We start from the raw sequence: 21,223 nt of genomic DNA on the forward strand, positions 1-21,223 counted from the left end.
TTCCAGGAGTTCACCTGTGATAAACACACCTGGGTATCCCCAGGCCTGTTGACCAGCAACAGTCTTGGATTGAAGAGTCTAAGAAGACGGGTCAAGGAGAGTCTATGCAAGCAGTCTTTATTGCAGAGCGTAGCTGTTACATTTTTGCAGCCTCTCTTCTTCCTGCTCCCTCTTGCTTTTGCTTTAAGCAGTTACATCTTGGAGCCTCTGCTCGCTCTCTCTCTCACACACATACACACACACACACACTGGGGCCCTCAGCACTCCCTAAATTCCCACGGTTCCAACATTCCCTTCAGTCCCTCTGTCCTGTGGGAGCTTGATGATTTATGGGGAAAGGGGTATGACAAGAGTGGGGAGGAAGATGCTTCTACAACTTAGAAAATAGTACAGTATGTTGATCAGTGAGGGAATACCTGTGTCAATGAAATCATGGATCCTTAAAGTACAACTTCATTAAAAAAAAATCATCGGTTTTTATACATGTAACAATTATGGATCTCCCATCTGTTCAAAGGAGTGGAATGGGTAGGAGTGTCTTCTCATTTCTTTCAAGTAAAATTTGTTCTTGAACAATTTATAATCTTTATTTTTCATTTTTTGTATATATGGTTCTTTACATTCTTGTAGTCTTGTGTGTAGTATTTTGGCTCTATTTACTGCATAATTTCATTTAAGTCTTATCACATTGGAATTTATTTTTGCAAGGCAATTATTGAGTGAGTCTGGATTTGAACTCAGGTCTTCCTGACTCCAAGACTGGTGCTCTATCCACTGTGCCACCTCCCTGTCCCAGGCATCATAATTTTTTTTAATTTTTAAAGATTTTATTTAAGTTTTGAGTTTTACAATTTTCTCCCCAATCTTACTTCCCTTCCCCCATCCCATGGAAAGCAATCTGCCAGTCTTTATTTTTTTTCCATGTTGTACATTGATCCAAATTGAGTGTGATTAGAGAGAAATCACATCCTTAAGGAAGAAACAAAAAGTATAAGAGATAGCAAGATCAGACAATAAGATATCTGGTTTTTGTTTTCTAAATTACAGGGAATAGTTCTTGAAATTTGTTCAAACTCCAGGGCTCTTTCCTCTGGATACAGATGGCATTCTCCATTGCACACAGCCCCTGATTGTTGCACTGATGGAATGAGCGAGTCCATCAAGGTTGAACATCACCCCCATGTTGCTGTTAGGATGTACAGTGTTTTTCTGGTTCTGCTCATCTAACTCAGCATCAGTTCATGCAAATCCCTCCAGGCTTCCCTGAATTCCCATTCCTCCTGGTTTCTAATAGAACAATAGTGATCCATGACATACATATACCACAGTTTGCTAAGCCATTCCTCAATTGAAGGACATTTATTTGATTTCCAATCATTTATGACTATTTAGCTTTTCCCCTAATCTATGAACATCTACTTTGTTTTCAACTTGCTGCTATAAGTATTATGTTCTATATGGAGATTTCCTTTATTATCAATGGCCACATTAGGGTATAACCCAGTAATGAAATCTAAGTCAAAGGGTACAGACATTTTAGTCAGTTTGAAAAATTATATATTGCTTAATGTATCATCTCCCTGGGCTTTATTTTCTCAAGAAAGAGGAGAGGAGAAAGGCTATTTTATCAAATCAATCTCCTCTGGCAGCAGTGAGGAGTGTCATGTCTCATGTTTTGGTTGAATTACTACCACTCCTTCCCTCCAAATACTTGCTATATCTGCCTGAACCCAAATCTCTGAAAGGCCTGAGGCCAAAGCCCTATGGATAATTTTCACTTTATGACTAATAAACTCCCCTTGATCATACCCTCCCCATCCCAGTAATTCTGAAACTTGGCAGTGATTTAAATTTTCTGTCCCTATACTGTGTAATACCTTATTCCCAAAATTCATCTCCAAAGCTACCCACCTCTTCCACTGAGGCTTACGGAATTCCTGTTCCATAGGTAGCAAAATTGCTTCCATCTTAAATCTTTCCTTTCTCACTCCTGTGTGCAAACTCTCAATGCGACCTGACTTCCTTTTGATGACACAACTTCTGAGGTGCTCTTTTCATCACTGGCTGCACTTTGCATTTTGTTTCTTCTCTTCCACATCACACTTCTTCCTCACGCACTAATTAAAGTGGGAGTGTTGGACCACACCTTGCTTTCCTTTGCTAATTCCAGGTTCTTCCTATTCAAGCTATCATATTTACTGACCTCTCCTTTATTCTTTATTCATATGTACTGCCCAATCAAAATTCTGATAGGTATTGCAGACCTCCAGGACACTAATCTTCACTTAATGAGTCCACTGCCTTCATCACAATTTTTTTCTTCCCTGCAGTTTTAGCCCTCCTATTACAGGACTTCAATGTACATATTGATACTTGCTCAGATTACACTTAGTTAAATATTTCACATGATCTACTCCACCCAACCTCAGCCATACACAAAAATATCTTGCCAACACTCAACAACTGTCACTTCCAAGATCTTGAACACTGCCTTATCTGATCACAATCTATTTTTCTTTCCTTTTATTCTGCCTTCCATTCCCAAGCCATATTCTTTTTCTTTCACAATTGATATTTTATTTTTCCAATTATGTTTTGAAAGTTTTTCAACATTCATCCTCATGCATATACATATTTCTAAGTTATATCATTTCCTTTCACCCTTCCCACTCTCCTCCCCTCAACAGTGAAGAGTCTAGTGAACATTGTACATATATATTTGTGTTTAGCATGTTTACAGATTAGTCATTTTCTGTATGAGGAATTAGGACTAAAGGAAAAGAAAGAAAATTATGAGACAGAAGGAAAAAATAGAAAAATTTTAAAGAACATGAGTTTAGTGTTTATTCAGATTCTGAAGGTTTTTCTTTATTTTGTTTTGTTTTTCTTCCTCTGAATGTGGACAGCATTGTCCAAAACAAGTCTCCCAGGGTTGTCCTAGCTCTCTGAACTGCTGAGAGGAGCAGCATCCATCAAGGTTGATCAAGTCACTATGTTAATGTAGGTTCCCAACCACATTCTTCATCCACAATCCACAATAGGTATCTCCCTTCTTTCTTTTCACTTAATTCTTTTTTTTCCCTTGGTATCTTCTTATAGTTTTATTTTTTGAATTCTTTTTAAAAAGATTTTATTTATTTTGAATTTTACAATTTTCCCCTAATCTTGCTTCCCTCCCCCACCCCCCCACTGAAGGCAATCTGTTAGTCTTTACATTGTTTCCATGATATACATTGATCTAAGTTGAATGTGATGAGAGAGAAATCATGTCCTTAAGGAAGAAACATAAAGTATAAGAGATAGCAAAACTACAAAATAAGATAATGTTGGTTTTTTTTCAATTAAAGGTAATAGTCTTTGGTCTTTGTTCAAACTCCACAATTCTTTCTCTGGAGACAGATGGTTTTCTCCCATCGCAAATACCCCAAAATTGTGATCAATAGTTGCACTGATGGAATGAGCAAGTCCCATGTTGCTGTTAGGGTGTATGGTATTCTTCTGGTTCTGCTCATCTCACTCAGCATCAGTTCATGCAAATCCTTCTAGGCTTCCCTGAATTCCCATCCCTCCTGGTTTCTAATAAAACAATAGTGTTCCACCACATACATATACCACAGTTTGTTAAGCCATTCCACAGTTGTAAAACATTGATTTAATTTCCAATTCTTTGCCATTACAAACAGGGCTGCTATGAATATTTTTGTTTGAGTGATGTACAAAAGGGTAAAACACAAAGGTAAAAACCTTTTTTCACCATCTCTTCAGGGTATAGACCCAGTAGTGGTATTGCTGGATTAAAGGGTATACATATTTTTGTTGCCCTTTGGGTGTAATTCCAAGTTTCTCTCTAGAAAGGTTGAATGAGTTCACAGCTCCACCAACAATGTATTAGTGTCCCAGATTTCCCACATCCCTTCCAACATTGATCATTGTCCTTTCTGGTCATATTGGCCAGTCTGAGAGGTATGAAGTGGTACCTCAGAGATGCTTTAATTTGCATTTCTCTAATCAGTAATGATTTACAGCAATTTTCATATGACTGTGGATCACTTTGATTTCCTCATCTGTAAATTGCCTTTGCATATCCTTTGACCATCTGTCAATTGGGGAATGACTTATCTTTTTAAAAATTTGACTCAGTTTTCTGTATATTTTAGAAATGAGTCCTTTATCAGAAACACTAGTTGTAAAAATCATTTCCCAATTTACTACATTTCTTTTGGTTTTCCTATTAACTATATTAATAATTCCTGTAAACAACATATTGTGGGATTCTGATTTTTAATCCACTTCTATCTGCTTCCATTTTATGGGAAATTTTATCCCATTGCTATTCACAGTTATACTCTTTTTTTTTTTTACCCTCCCTGCTATCTTCCCTCCTTTTGTATTTTGTTTTCTTCCTTTCACCCTATCCCTCCTCACCAATGTTTTGGCTTCTGAATACCGCCTCCCTCAAACTGTCCCCCTTCTATCAGCCACCCTCCCCTTTCTTCCTTTTCTCTCTTCTATTAGTCCCTCCTTCTCTTCCCCCTCCCCTTTTCCTTCCTAATGTCTAAAGGGTATGATAAAATTCTAAACCCAATTGAATATATATGTTATTCCCTCTTTGAGCCTAATCTCATGAGAATAAGTGATTCTCACCCTCTCCCTTCTTTCCCTCTACTGTAGTAGGTCCTTTGCACCTCTTCATTATTGTAATTTACTCACTCTTCCTCCCATCTCTTTAAAATCCCCCCTTTGTTTATGTTTTAATATTTTCTTAAGTCATCCTGTCAAAATCATTTATGTTCATAGCTTCAGTCTAAGTATATTCTTTCTAGTAAAAAGAGTGGGAATCTTCCTCCCATGTAGGAAAGTAACTAGTTTAATCTTATTAAATAACAGTCTTTTTTCTTTTCCTCTGTTTACCTTTTCATGTATTTCTTGAGTGTTGTGTTTGAAGTTCATATTTTCTATTCAATTTTGGTCTTTTCTTCAGGAAAGTTTGAAAGTCATCTATTTTGTTAAATATTCATCTTTTCCCCTGAAAGAGTATGTTCAATTTTGTTGGGTAGTTGATTCTTGGTTGTAATACAAGCTTCCTTGTCCTCCAGAATAACATATTCCAGGCCCTTCAGTTGTTTAATATTGATGCTGCCAGATCCTATGTAGCTCTGACTGGCTCTTTGGTATTTGGATTGTTTTTTTTTTTTCTGGCTGCCTGCAGGATATTCTCCTTGATCTGATAATTCTTGAATCAGATTACAATCTTCTTTGACTTTTTCATTTTGGGATCTCTTTCAGGAGATCATTGGTGGATTCTTTCAATGACTATTTTGCTATCTGGTTCAAGGATATCGGCAGTTTTCATTCACGCTTTCCCAAAAAATGCTGTCCAGACTCTTTTTTTGATGAAGGCTTTCAAGTTGTATAATAATTCTTAAATTATCTCTCTGGATCTATTTTCCAGATCAGTTGTTTTACCAAGTAGGTATTTTACATTTTCTTCTATTTTTTTAATTTTTTGATTTTTGTTTAACTGATTCTTGGTGTCTCATGGAGTCATTAGGCTTCACTAGACCCAGCCGATTCTTCAAAGAATTATTTTCTTCCATTAGCTTTTGCATGTCCTTTTCCATTTGATCCATTTTATTTTTATTTGCCCAATTGTGTTTTTACAGGATTTATTCTGTTTTTATTGTAAGATTTTAAATCTCTCTTGCATTTTTTTCTCCAATTTTTCCACTTAAATTTTAAAATCCTTTTTGAGTTCTTTCAAAAAGTCTCTCTGGGCTGGAGACCAATTCACATTCTCCCTTGCAGCTTCACATGTAGTACCTTTTTGGCAATCATTTTCTAAGATGAAGTTTTGCTCATCTTTATCTCCAAGGTAATGTTCAATAGACCCTTCTTTTCTCTAACCTTTCTTACTCATTTTGAGATTTGTTACTGGGCACTATCCCAAGGTTTTTGTGTTGGGGAGACCTGCTTGCAGACTTTCAGTGTTGGAAACCCTAAAGGCTTGTTTACTGGTCTGGATCAATGTTAGGAACTCCAGGGGGTTGCTCACTGGATCAATCAGAAGAAACAACAGTAGCGTGTTCTCTGGACTGTCTGGGTTGAGGACACCAGCTACCTACTCCCTGGGCTAATGGGAATGGTGGGGCCTCCTGGCACTTGCTCTTCAGGCTATCTACTCTGGAATACCAGTAACTTGCTCAATGGGTTAAGGTCCTCCAGACTGGGAATGCCAGGAGCTTACCATCAGGGACAGGCTGTCCAGGTCAGCCACTCTGACTGAATTGGGGTCTGAACTATCTGTGTTGGAGTTCTCCCAGTCCTCCTGATAGGCAGTTGACCCACTCAGACTGATCTCCAAGGGCCTTCACTGGAAATCTCTACTGTAGCAGAGAACCCCAGGTTAGTCCTGGCCTCATTCCACTACCCATGCTGTTCTCTGCCCTGGGTACACTCATGCAGCCCTTGTGACAGACCTTGCTGGAAGATGTTCCAATCTTCTTTTGTGGGCTCTGTTACCCCCAAATCTGTTTAGGGCCTTGGTTTATCACTTCGGACAGAAACCCAGGAGAACATAAGAAAGTTACTAACTTCTCTCTGCCATCTTGACTAGAATTCTATACTAATGAATCTCAAGGTCTTATCCATCCCTAACATTTCAGCTGGTCTCCATTCTTGTATTAACTAACTTTTAACATTTCGTAAAATTGAATTCATTCATTCTTTCCCCTTAATTTCTTTTCCCCATCCAAACTTCCCTATTACTGTTGAAGGTAACAACACTATCTAGACTTACCCTACCTCCACTCCCACATTCAATGTGTTGTCATGACTGGCCCTTCTCTCTCTCTCTCTGACACCACCCTTCTTTAATATGCTACACACCCTTATCAACTGACACCTGAATTACAGCAGGAGCCTGCTGGTTGATCTATCTGCCCCAAATCTTTTCCCATTCCAGTTCAGCATCCACTTTGTTGTCTAAGTGATCTTCCTACAATGCAGATCTGATCATGTTACCCTAACTTAAACTCCAGTGGCTCTATTACTTCCTGAATGAAAATATAAACTCCTTTGGTGTTCAAAGCCCTTAGGAACCACATTTGCAGTCTTCTTAGACCTTATCTCTACCCATCCCCCCCCACCATGCTTTTTTGTTTTCCAGTGACACTGATTTCTTTTATTCACTTCCAGTCTTTTTCAGTAGCAGTTTTCCATGGGCACCCCCACCCATCTCTGCCCCTTGGTTACCCTGAATTCTTTGAACTCCCAGTTAAAAGCCCTTATGAGACCTTTCAGAATTCCTCATAAATCTAGTGCCTCCCTTGAATATCCTGAATATAATTTGCTTGTACATTTTATTTGCTTGTCACTTTCCTATTAGATTATGAGCTCTTCAAGATAAGGAACTGGCTTCTATTTTTCTTTTGTGCTTAGCACACTGCCTGACACAGTAGGTGCTTATTTTAAATACCTTAATTTTTTTGGGGGGGGGGTAGGTGAACAATATTTTTCAGTTTTGTGAAATTAAATTATCTGTTTTATTTTTTCCCAATTGTCTCTGTCTTTGGTTTGGTTAGGAATATATTTATTCATAGCTCTGAGAGGTGGTGTATTCAGCTTCATTTCTTGTTTTTCCTTAATAATATGATTTTTAATATTAAAAAGAATGTTCTGCAGAATATAGTGTAACAGGTTAGTCTAAGACTAATTTTTACCAGATTGCATTCTAATTTTACTAGCAGTTTTTAATCAAATATGGAGTTGTTTCTTAAATAATTTGTTTTTCCACTATATCAAACACTGGCTATTAAATTCCATTGTTTCTGATTGTCCCTTGTTTAGTTTGTTCCATTGTTGTATCTCTGGATTTTAAAATTAAAACTAGATGGTTTTGATGATTATTGTTTTATGGAATAGTTGAGGTGTAGAATGCAGTTTTCCTTTTAACATTAGCTCTTTTCATAATTTCCCTTGATATTCTAGATCTTTTGTTTTTCTAAATGAATTTTATTATTTAGTTTATCCATGGATAATTTGATTGACTGATTTGATCAGAAAGTATATTAACGTTGGTAGTATTAGTCCAGCCATAAACAGTGAATATAGACATTTAAGATCTTTGTTTCTATACAATAATGAGAACCTATACATGTCTTTTTTGTGCTCTTATAGTTTAAACCTCAAATACTTAATGTAGTTTATCATTATTTGGAACGATGTTTTCCTTTCTGTTCTGGCATCTTAGATGTTGTTATTATATAGAAATGGAGTTGATTTTTCAGGGTTTATTTGCTACTCCTCAACTTTCCTGAATCTATTGTCTCAGTTAGTAGCTTCACTGATTCCCTAAGCTGTTTTCAAGTAAATTATTATATCATCTTGAACTGGAGATAGCTTTATTTTTATCTACTTAGTTTTATGTCTTTAATTTCTTTTTCTTATTTCTATTGCTAGTATTTCCAGAACTATATCAAATAATATAGAGGGGAGAGTGCATATCCTTATCTTACTTGTAATTTCATCTTAATTGTGGTTGATTTTTCTTCCCTCTTTTTGAATAGATTGACTAAAAAGTTTGATCAGTTTTTGAGTCTTTTCAAAGTATTTTTTCACCAGTTTTTATTTTAATTTTTTTTTAGCTTATCATTGTCCTCTAAGTTTTAATATCTCCTCTTTTGAGCTTTAGAGTTGATTTGTTGGCGTTTTTAATTTTTAAAATTTATATTTGGTTCATAATGTCCTTTTTTCTACTTTGTTAAAATATTTGTAGAGTTATGATTTTCCCTTTGAGAACAGTTTTAGTTGTATCTCAAAAATGTAGTCATATTGTTTCATAATTATAATTTATTTTTATATAATTATTTATTGTTTCTATAATTTGTTTTTTGATGCTCTATTTTGGATTTCATTGTTAAGTCTGTTTGGGTCTTTATCTTTTGTTCTTGTCTGAATTTTTTTAAATTACCTTATGGTCTATAAAGAATTTATTTACTTTTTCTGGCCTTTTAATTTTGTTTGTAATGTCTCTGTGCCCTAATACATGGGCAAAAGTTCCATGTGATGCTGAGAAAAAAAATGTGTGTATGTGTGTGTTTTTATCTTATTTTTTCCCTTTTTTTTAATCTTTGTGTTACACTGAACCAAAAACTGAAAAAGAGACATTGAAAACTCCTGTAACTATTGTATTATTGTCTATATATTCTTTTAACTCAGTTAATATTTCCTTTATGAATTTGGATCCTGTGGCATTTGTAGCACACAAGTTTAATATTGATATTGGTTTTTTACCTATGGTTCTTTTCAGCATAATAGAGTTTGTTTATTCTTATATATGTTATTTATATTTTGAATGTCTGATAGCATGATTACAACTCCTGTTTTTTTGGATTCACATGATGTAAACTTTGTTCTGTCCTTCAGTTGTAAGCAACAGATTGTAGGGTAATTTTATCCAATCTATTACTCTTTCATTTTATTGGATTGTTTGATCCAGTCATATGTAAAATTATGAGAGTTATATTTTCTGCCAATTGACTCTAATAGTGTTTTTTCCCCAATTTAGGATTTTCTCCTTTTTTTCTCTCACTGCAGACTATGTCTTTTATCATTTTTAGGTTACTCTGTTTCAGTGCCAATCTCTTAATCTTTGGCTCTCTTCCCTAGCTGCTTACTGTCTTTCTTCTTGGTCCCCCCCCCCTTTTTCCTAGATTTAGAATTTTGTTTATTAGTTGGTTTTTTCTTGCGTTATCTAGTTATTCAGTTCTTTCCTTTTTTCTCTCAAGTAATCAGATAGAATTCCCTTTTTAACTTGCTTTGTTCATTAGTGATAAAATTTCACTCTTTGTACTTTTTCTGTTCTCATTTTCTTCATTATTTATCGTAATTATTTATCTTAATAATCTTTCTATTCTAGATTTTTTCTTTTATTTGCTTACTTCTGTTTATTTACTCCTTTGTTCTCTGTATTCCTCATAACATTAAACTGTTGAGGGAGAAATTGGTGTTACTGTCATAAAGATGAGAGCTCTTGAAGTGAAAAATTCATGATAGCCTTGGAGGCAGGAAAGTTCAGGATTTTTATTTCACAAGCCTGCAAAGTTCAAGGATTCAAGCTTTTTTCCTGGAGAGGCAGTAAGCAATTTGAGGACAGGGTGAATAATAAAGGTCTAGGCAGGGTGCTTGAGAAAGAGAGTGAAAGAAAAGCAGCAAGAAGAGTTGGTTGGGATGACTCAAGTTGAATCTGGCCATGTGGAGTAGAGGTCCTGGTTCTCCAGCACATGGTTATTGCTTAGAGAAAGAAAGTGGCCATCCTGTAAAGAGAGGAAAGAAAGAAAAAGAGACCTTCTCTTCCCAGAGACCTGACTTCCATGCATTTCCATGGTGAGTTGGACAAGGGTCCTGCTTGGGGAGTGGTTTAGCCCCTGGTTCTGGGTATTCTCCAGTACATATGCCACAGGGTCACTCCCCTCAAGGAGTGGCTAAGACAGTACTCATTGCAAATGGGTGTTCTGCTCATTAGCCTTTTTTTTATCCCAAAGGTGTGTGGCCTTTAAGTTCAACATAACTCATTTCCTATGTCCTGAACCAAAACTTTTTGAGGTAATTACATTGGATATGTATTTCTCACATATTTCTGTTGTTGCCTTATAGATCTTACTCTTGGTCCTTTTTTTTTTTCTGACATGCCTCACTCTTACAAATGCTAGTTAGAGAGAATAGTGCCCCTCACTAGGAATCTCAAAAGGAAAAGCTTTAGTTAAAATAAACCATTCTTGTAACTTCTCCTGCCTGTATGAACAAAGGTCAATTAGATCTATATAAAAGTCACCTATGCCTTGGTTTGGAAAATTGTCAGGGAAAGGAGGTGGATCAGATGACTGGTAATTTAGAATGATATAACTAGGGAAGCATAAGAAAGCAACTACTGTAATGGTCTTCCCACTGCATTACAAATAGGTAAGTTATAGCAATTTGTAGGGTATCATGTGGCTTAAGGGACCTTTAGTCTTAAGCATGATCAAATTCTGCTTGAATTTGTAGGGCAACTTTTAACATTTGTGTGTGTTTGTTCCCATCTGCTCTCTAAAACCCTGAGATTTTTAAAAATTTAACCTTGGTTCTAGGTTGAATTGAGCTATTTAAATGTAAGTGAATAGAGGGTGCACTTCTGAGCATACTTGATATTTCAGAGTGAAATAGTATGAGTTAAGAAAACATTTTTCCCTTCATGAGTTGCACAATTAAATGGATCACTGAATATTCATGTTCCCCTTAGAACCAAGTGAGATAAGTATTTAGTATATGTTGCAATTTATGTATTGATGGAATTTAAGAGATGGTGGCCAACCTACTTCTCTAAAGATTGTTGCCAAAGATGAAATTACTTACATATGTGGACATATTTAACCTTGTGGTTCTGAGATTATAGTATGAAAAACAAATGCTAATGATATTTTTATTTAAGATTTTAAAAAAGCATCAACCTAACCTGTTTCAGTTGAGAATAAATCTTAATTCAAGAGTAAGCTCTGCCATTTAACTTGCCCCTGAATGACCTTGGCTAAGTTGCTTCCCAGTTCAGTCTCTGTATCCTTATATTGAGGATGAAGGGGGTAGACTAAAATATTAGCTTTATGATGCAACCAAAGAGACCTTACTTTTCCTCCCACATGACATTACTTTGCAATAGCTGGTTCCCTTGTGCAAAAGTCCATTCCCTTTTCATCTCTACCTCAAAGAACACCTTGTTTGTCTCAAAATTCAGTCCCAGTAGCACCTTTTACACAAACTTTCTTAATTCCTGCTCCCTATTTTTTCAATTTTTGTATTTATTTTGTATATTTTTTTATGTACAAATTATCTTCCTATCCAATGACATGTATGAGACAGTTTCGTTTTTGTCTCTGTATTGTCAGATGTTCATTTGTTAGATATGTTTTGGTAGATTCCTTCAGGGAATCACTTGGACTCAATGACTGCCAAAGTCCCTTCTAGCTCTCAAAAAATTAGGAATTTCAAAAAATATTTTCAGTAGTAGTAGTAGTAGTAGTAGTAGTAGTAGTAGTAGTAGTAACATTATTATTACAAAAATACACCTTCTCAAAGTGATCATTTTAACAAGGACAATAGTCATTTAAATCAATAAACCTTGCATAATAATTTATATGTAATACAATCTTCATTTTTATTTTTTTAAAAAAGATTTTATTTTGAGTTTTACAATTTTCCCCCTATTCTTGCTTCCCTCCCCCCACCCCCCCACAGAAGGTAGTCTGTTAGTCTTTACATCATTTCCATGGTATACATTGATCTAAGTTGAATGTGATGAGAAAGAAATCATCTCCTTAAGGAAGAAAAATAAAGTATAAGAAATAACAAAATTACATAATGAGATAATAGGTTTCTTTTTTTCCAGAATTGAAAGTAATAGTCTTTGGTCTTTGTTCAAATTTCTTTCACTGGATACAGATGGTTCTCCATTGCAGATAGCCCAAAATTGTCCCTGGTTGTTGCACTGATGGAATGAGCAAGTCCATCAAAGTTGATCATCAGCCCCATGTTGCTGTTAGGATGTACAGTGTTTTTCTGGTTCTGCTCATCTCACACAGCATCAGTTCATGCAAATCCTTCCATGCTTCTCTGAATTCCTATCCTTCCTGGTTTCTAATAGAACAATAGTGTTCCATGACATACATATACCACAGTTTGCTAAGCCATTCTCCAATTGGACATTCACTTAATTTCCAATTCTTTGCCACTACAAACAGGGCTACTATGAATACTTTTGTACAAGTGATGTTTTTACCCTTTTTCATAATCTCTTCAGGGTATAGACCCAGTAGTGAATACAATCTTTTTAAATTAAATTTCTATTGTCTTTTTTCTTTTTCATGTCTCTCCCTTTTCACTAAAAAAAAAAAAAGAAAAACAAATATTCTAACAGATACAGTTAAGCAAAAACAAATTACTTGACTATGTCTCAGAATGGTTCTTATTATGCATATTAGTTCATCACCTCAGTTGGTAGGTAGTTAACTTCCTTCATCACTGATCTTCTGGAACCATAGTTGATCATTAACGTGATCAAAGTTCTTAAGTTTTTCAAAATTGATTGTTTTTATGATATTGATATTATGATTTAAATTGTCATTCTAGGTCTCACTTTACTCTGCATCAGTTTATACATTTATTCCTAGTCTGAGATCTTTTTTTAATCAATTCCTACAACAGTATAGTACTATTCTATTCATATACATATGTATGTGAATATATATATATATATATATATATATATATAAATACATATCCAATCATTCCTGAATTAATGAACACCCACTTAGTTTCCAGTTATTTGACACTATAAAAACAGTTACCATTTTGTTGTATTTTTAGGAACTTTTATTCTTTCTTTGATAGTTTGATAGTATAGTCACAACACAGGTCAAGTTGTTGCTTTTTTAAAATATTAAATCAAAATATCATTAGCCTGGAATATAGACCTTTAACACTTGGTTATTAACAGTTATTAATGGATTCCCTTTTATTTTCAAATCATATGCTTCTCCCTGGCCTTTTCTTGGCTAAAGAATACACATTTGTTTAGTAATTAAAATTTGCTTTCATGATTTTATTCAGTTATGATTATCTTCTGAATCTTTTTTAAGTTCAAAGCAACCTCCTTATGTGGTAGAGTCCAGAATCTTTTAAAGTCCTATATGAAACCAAATAGAATTGAAATATTATGTAATATTTACAAAATTAGCTGATCCAATAAAAATATTGAGTTGGAGGAAGTTTTAGGGATTAGTATAAGGAAGACAGAATATGCATGTCTAATTTTACTGAACAATAAAAGTTGGAGGAAAAATCATTTAACCACTTGATGTTTGATTTTCTCCTTAAATCCTGAACAAAAACCTTTAAATTGTATTTGTAGCTTATTTTTTTTGTCAGCAGAAATGACAGTGAAGTTTTATGAGGATGGCAGTTTCAGTTTTTGTCTATCCTCAATATTTTGCTAAGTGCTTAATGTTAGAATGCTTTCTTTCATTTACACTACTATCAAAAGTGGTTTTTCTTCCCTTTAAATGAAAGTCTGACCATATCACTCCATATCTCTAAACTCCCTTTTACTTTTAGGATCAAATATAACCTTCTCTGTTCAATAGTTAAAGCTGTTCATAACTCTGGTCCTTTTCTACCTTTCTAGTTTTAGATTATTTCTCCTTGTCCATACATGCTCTGGTTCTGTCAAATTGGCATACTTTCAGTTCCCCACACACTATCTCCATATGCTGTTTGCCAGTCTCATTACAATACCAGTTAACTCCTTCCTTTTTGGTGCATTTTTGTCCTTCCATCATAGAGACTTTTTTACAATAAAGTATTTCCCATCCACATATCAAGATCATTCAGGATTTCTTAGAAAATAAAACAAAAGTGATAATACTGTTTAATGATTTTTTGATAGTAAATATCAGGTGAAGGAAATAGGGAGCAATATACTTGACAAAGGTATTTGCCACTATGATGAAGGAAAACCAGCAGTATCTGGATTGGAGAGAGAGGTCCTGTGGAAAATGAATTCCTCCTCATCTATTTCTGGATGACATTAAGCTGATTGCATTAAGTCCTAGAATAATGTAGTGACTTCAGAGATCACTCAAAAGAGTTTAATTTGTCTCTTCACATAAGAAAGATTGAGTGGATGAAGATTATCTGTTACTCAGTTTTCAACATGTATTTGCATGAACACAGGTTGTCCAACAATATACACATTTAGGAAAGACAGTATGGATGAACAACAGGCTGGGCCACAGCTATAAAGGAGAAGAGCAGGTAGAAATGCTTTTAGGATATTGCAAAATTCTTTAACTGACCCCAAGCTTTTCATAAAAGCAAATACTCATTTTTTTAATACAACATATTACCAGTGTTTCTATATGGCAGCACAATATGGAATGTCATTCCCTCAGAAGAACTAGAGATGACTATCGCACAGAAAAAGATGGAGAGGTCTATGGTGGATAAGAGTAGGCTACAACACATTATCAATAAGAAATTATAGTGAGGAACAGGAATAAAAATTACCATGTAGGATATAAATGGGAGGAAAAGAATATGGAATAATCATATGACAGGGGATGTCAGGGACATAACCAGAGTGTTCCACTGGTGCTTTCCAATGAAAATGAGAAGACTTCTACCATGTTGGGTGATCAAATTGTGGTCCATGTTTTGGAAAACATGAACAAGATGGGTAGATATGGATAGATAACTGAATTGTTGGAGGAAAATCCTGAATCAACGAAATCAGATCCATTAGAGCACTTCTCATGTGCAGACCATTGTTGATAATATTCTGATGCCTCCTGACATCTGGCATATATCTCTACATGACTTTTTTTTTAGTTTTTTTTTTTTTTTTGCAAGGCAAATGGGGTTAAGTAGCTTGCCCAAGGCCACACAGCTAAGCAATTATTAAGTGTCTGAGACTGGATTTGAACCCAGGTACTCCTGAATCCAGGGCCGGTGCTTTATCCACTACGCCACCTAGCCACCCCTCTACATGACTTTTTGAATTGCTTATAATTTGATCACTCATTCTGTGATGACCAACCATATAGGATCATTGATAAAATGTTGTTGTTAAAAGAAACAGACTTTTACAGCAGCAAGCACTTCGGGATCATTGTAGCATTATAATTTTCCAAATATATATACTTCAAGATTTCCTGTTTCTACTATTTAATTTTTATTGCTGTACAATCATTTTTTAGCCATGTCTGGTTTTGTGACCCCATTGGGGGTTTTCTTGACTAAGATACTATAATGGTTTACCATTTCCTTCTCCAGAAAACAGGGTTAGATGATTTGCCCAGGATCATACAACTAGTAAGTGTCAGAAGCCAGATTTGAACTCAGGAGAATGAGTCTTTCTGACTCCATTATTCACTGTACCACCTAGCTGCTTTATTTAGGTTAAGTCCCATCAATTGCCCTATGGCAGCCCCTGTTTGTGAGACATAAAGGTATCTCTGTCTATCTCTATGCAGATGATTTTCACATCTACTTACCCCACCTTAACCTGTCTGCTGACCTCTAGTCTTACAACTAAAATTGCCTATCATATCTTTTACTCTAGTTATGTCATAGACATTTTAATTTTTTTCTTCAATTCTTTGGTTCTATAATTTTCCAGTTGTGGATGGTTAGTGGTATTCCTTCCACATTACTCTGTATGCTCATAGAGGAGATTTGGTAGTATTTCAGGACTGGATGTAATAGTTTACCAATGAATAGGAAAAACTGTAACTTGTGACTACCAACAACCAATAATAGGAATTGTTTCTTTTATTTTATCTGCCAAGTCTAAGATTTTTTTAAATTGTGAGTTATGAGGTTGACACAGTAATCTATGTTCAACTTGTAAGTTCAAATAAAAGACTGGATGTTTTGGAAAAAATTGTCAATAAGTAATCATATTGAAGATTATTAGAGAAATATTACAAAAGGGAAAAATGGATTGATCGACTCATTGTAATAAAAAAAATCTGTAAACTCTAATGTTCTATCAATTGAAAGTATCTATCCAGCCTGGAACATAGTTTCAGAAATTCTGTCTTATTGTATTATAATTCTCTCAAATTTATTAATTTAAATATGATATATCTTTTAACCCTGTTAATCAAGAATATTCAATTAATCTATCAATAAACTTTTATTACGCACACTTTGTGCCAGGCAATGTGCTATGTGCTGAGGATACAAATGGGCAAAAAGTTCTTTCTTCAAGCATCCCATTTTTCAGGTGTGCTGGGTTGGAGTTCTGTGTCAGTTACTCCTCCCACCTAACTTTATTCATTAAAGCTTCAATTAAAGATGTATTTTTGAGGAGTTTCTATGTCAAGGGCCTCAGATTATTTCTTCCTTCTATTCCCTTCCTCCCTATGGAATTAACCACTTCCTTCCTTCAGAGTGTTGACAGTTTCAGTATAATCATTTCCATGACAACACCACTTTTTGATCCAGAACTTCCAATATCCATGTCTGAACTTTGATTTCTGGCTCCATTTCCATTCTTTCATTGTTATCTTTTTAAACCATGAGTGAGAGACTGTTTTATGGGGCTATGAGGGGTAAAAACACCACAACTGTTACCATCCGTGGGAAGGACATTATGACTGTGCCCCCTATAATACAGAATCTGATTTACCTCAAGCATTTGGACCTCATGTCCAATCAGATCTCCAAACTGTGCCCAGAATTTTCCTACTTGACTAAGGTGAGGTGAAGAATGTATTTCTGGGTTGCAGAATAGAGGGAAAAAAGAGGAAGGACAATAAGTATGAAGATTTATACCTACTACTTAGATCCCTATAGATGTATATAGAGGGAGGTGGGGAGGAGACTGTTTTCTCTTATTGGAACTGAATTCTGGTGAAGAATTAGGATCTTTCAGCTCTATTTCTGTTTCTTGATTGATATTTTGAAGGAGAAGATGTGTCCTAGGCCAGCATCTGGAAAGGGCCTACAAGTCTCAGATCTGGTTATCTCCCTTGAAGGCCTACATCTGGAAGTATGTAGGTGTATTCCTGGGATGCCTCTTTCCCTGGGGAGTATCCTAGATTCTTTCCATCTGGAAGGAAAAGAAACTTAATAGGGATGAGTTGGGTTTGCTTATTTGTTTCCCCTACTTTCTACAAAAGGCCAATCCTTGAAATAAAGTTTTAGTGGAGAGATTGAAAGAAGGAATATACGTTTCTTTTGATATATTATTTAAAAGAAAGTTAATATTTTAAACAGAGTCTTCATAAAGAGGATCAATTGGCATAAATGGATATCAGAAATTTATTCTAAACCTTTTACTCCTATGGATGCTCCAACTGCTAAAATCTTATGGTTGGCATAAAGAATACAGAGATATTAACTAAAGAATACTTTAAGCACCAGAAGGATATGCAATACAGTTTTGAATTGTAGTTTTTTGGTTTTCATTTCATTAATTTCATTTAATTTTTTCTATAGTAATTTTATTCCTTAGTAATTCATTAATGATGTAATTCCATTATAAATATTTCTTGATTGACCATAATTATCTAAAATTTTTTCCTATACTGTATATACCTGTTTTGATATTGGTCTGATTAATTGTTGTTTGCCCTTCATAATCAAAGAAAACCATAACATCGGGGGGGGGGGGAGTGATGCCATGACATGCACGTGAATTGGATTTGAGCTATGTCACCTGCCTCACTTTCTCCTTTGGAGCCATCTGGATCCAGTGACTAGATATGGATTAAGACAACTAGAGATGGTCCTGGATGCAAGGCAATCAGGGTTAAGTGACTTGCCCAAGATCATACAACTAGTAAGTGTCAAGTGTCTGAGACCAGATTTGAAGTCAGGTCCTCTTGACTTCAGGTCCAGTACTCTATCCACTGCACCATTTAGCATAACTTTGATGGGATGATTACCCTTTACAAAAAATAATAAATAAATAAATAAATAGATGAGAAAGAAAATTATACCAGAAGAAAAAGGAAGAGAGAGAGATTATATGGGATAAATCATGAAGATTCTCTATAGCAAAGTAATTTTTTTGAAAAAAGAGAAACATCTTCAGAAATCATGTGAAAAACAGTGCTGGTATACAGTGATTATATTTTCCTCTAAGCACTGCAAATGCTTAAATATCTTTAGTTTATGAGAAGTAATTTTTAGGTTTAAACTATACTTTTGATCACTATCCTATAACAGGCAAAGACAACCCCAAGCTATGTAGCTAAGCCTTGATCTCCACCAAATGCCAGTCCCATAATAAACACATATAAAAAATAGCAAATAAACCCATTATCCAAGTATTTAGAAAAAGTGAAATCAGAGAAAGTATATATGTGAAAATTTAATGTCAAACAATATAGAGTGAAAGAGTTCTTCAATTGGGAGTGAGATAATTCACCTCAACTAAGAACTCAACCAATTCTCTGATCTCACCCAAAGGGAAATTCACTAAAATCTCTAGTGTAATAAGCTAGGAATTTGATCGAAGTGCTGACTCCTCTACTTCTCAGGAGTCTTTCTTCCTCTATGGACTTAAAGAGAGTTTGATATGGTACCCCTTCTCTCTTGAAATTAAGAAGCCAGAATAGAATAATCCTTATCCCTCAAACTCTCAGTAATTCTGCCCTTCACACAAGTGGAGGACAATGAGTTACCAATCTCCATCTTGAAGACATTGTTTTACAAATGGGTTTTGAGGTTAGTAGGGTAACATTCCTCTCCTTAAACCTCTTTGTGGTCCCTTTTAAATCACAGCTGGAGTAAACTCAAAATCTGTAAATATACAGCATAAATATAAACCCCAGTGGTTTAAGACATGAGTGACTTTCCTGGCATTCCAGTTATCCAACCTGAACAGTACATATAATAGATATGGCACCATATGGTGCATACCTAGAAGGATACTACACTGATGACATTCCTAACCATATATAGGCTATAATTACATATACATATTGAAAGCCCATGCATATTCATATATCAATCAAAACGTAGAAGTGTATGTAACTAACAAAGCAAAATTAACTAGTTAAAACAACTATCAAAAAGCCTATACATAAAATACAGCGTAACTATAAGCATTAGTATGTGCACAAAAATTAATATTGCTATAGCATGAAAGAAGCACAAAATATAGTGAAATTAACATATCAAAATAAATAAGTATACTCAAACATACAGTAACTCCATAATACAGCTATAAACATGCAATTTTATATGCAATTACTTAAAAAGTACATATCTAATTATTTCCTTTCTATAGAAAGTGTAATTCTATCTTCAAATTTATCTATAATATCATAATTAATTCATAATGATATAATAGGTCTAGTTTTTTTCTCCTCATCTTGAGCTAATAGTTGGTATGGGCTGACCATAAGGAACATTATCAACTTCTTTATTTATATTTAGGCTGGCATCCATATCAGATTGACTATCAATATGTTCATGATCTGGGAGTTGAATCTGTAGCAGTTTTGGATAGGAAAGGAGTTGCTTTTAGGTTCAGTTCTCCTGCCCTGCAATAATACAATTTCCTTCACTGGTTTCCTTACTTTCAACACTCATTTCTCACTCAGAAAGTCTTTGTACAGTTTGTGAATAGCCTCTTTTCTTCATTTACAAGATTAGTTACCTAGCAATTTTCTCCATTTAAGTATTAGAAATATGTAACCAACTAATTCTTCTATAGGCAAGAGGTTGCAATGATAGTCTTGATAGGGCCCTCTCCATTCTCTAGGGCTTTTTGTAAATAGGCCAGTTGCTCAGCTTCTTAATCACTTTGTATATATTAGCTTTCCAGTCAGTTAACTTGTGAGTCACTTGTTCCTCACTATGGAAAGAGATAATGAGATGATTGCATTCTCAGGGAGGGGGATAATATTTGAGCTTCATTCCTGAATTTATAAGCTCATATTCTAGTTCCTCTTACCTCTAATTCCTTTCCCATTTCCTTTCTTTTAAAACCAAAAACGATGGCTTTCACCTTCAGTCAACACAATGGTGATCTCTCTACCTACTTTAAGTAGTCAATATGATTTCATTCCCCAATCCTCTTTTCCTTGTGAAAACAGGAAATAATCTAATTATAAAATATTTGTAGCTTTTGAGTATGTTCTGTCATAGTATATTTATTAATTGTTGGAAATCCAGATTGTGGATTAAGTTGAGCCCTGTCATTAGATAATTCATCTAGATGATGACCCATTCTTATAGGCAACTAGTGGTACAATCCATTAAGCACTGGATCTGGAGTCAAGATCTTAGTTCAAATGTATCCTCCGACACTTACTAGCTTATTGACGCTGGGCAAATTACTTAATCTCTGTCTGCCTCAGGATTTGCTTCCATAAAATGACTACCACTAAAACAGGAGCAACAATTTAGGAATCACGTTTTACTCATATACATGAATGAATAGGAAAGTGTCAGGAGAGTTGTGTGGAGTCAAGACTAATTAAGTAGAACTCAATCAGGATCCTAGCTTGGAGGCAGGGCATGAATATGGTTGCAGAATAGTGTGGTGAGCCTAGATATGGAGAACTCATACCATTCAGAAGTCCAGGGTGTCCTGCTTGGAGATAGAGCTCAAGATCTGAAGCACAAACTGGAGCCTGAGGAAATGACATGAAGATGATTTGAGTGCTCTACTGGTAAA

At 35.1% G+C, this 21,223-nt stretch overlaps 1 protein-coding gene across 4 annotated transcripts in view; it reads left to right on the top strand.

Moving 5' to 3' along the window:
- Positions 1–16,807: 16,807 nt before the first annotated feature.
- Positions 16,808–21,223, top strand: part of LRRC69 (leucine rich repeat containing 69) — a 172,147-nt gene continuing 167,731 nt past the window's right edge. For all 4 annotated transcript variants that reach the window (XM_074200064.1, XM_074200061.1, XM_074200063.1 and 1 more), the window contains exon 1: positions 16,808–17,287. In XM_074200064.1, the coding sequence (XP_074056165.1) occupies positions 17,108–17,287 (180 nt within the window). In that variant the 5' untranslated portion in view covers positions 16,808–17,107. The remainder of the gene's footprint in view (positions 17,288–21,223) is intronic.

This window comes from Macrotis lagotis, chromosome X, assembly GCF_037893015.1.
Source record: "Macrotis lagotis isolate mMagLag1 chromosome X, bilby.v1.9.chrom.fasta, whole genome shotgun sequence".
Taxonomy (NCBI): Eukaryota; Metazoa; Chordata; class Mammalia; order Peramelemorphia; family Peramelidae; genus Macrotis; species Macrotis lagotis.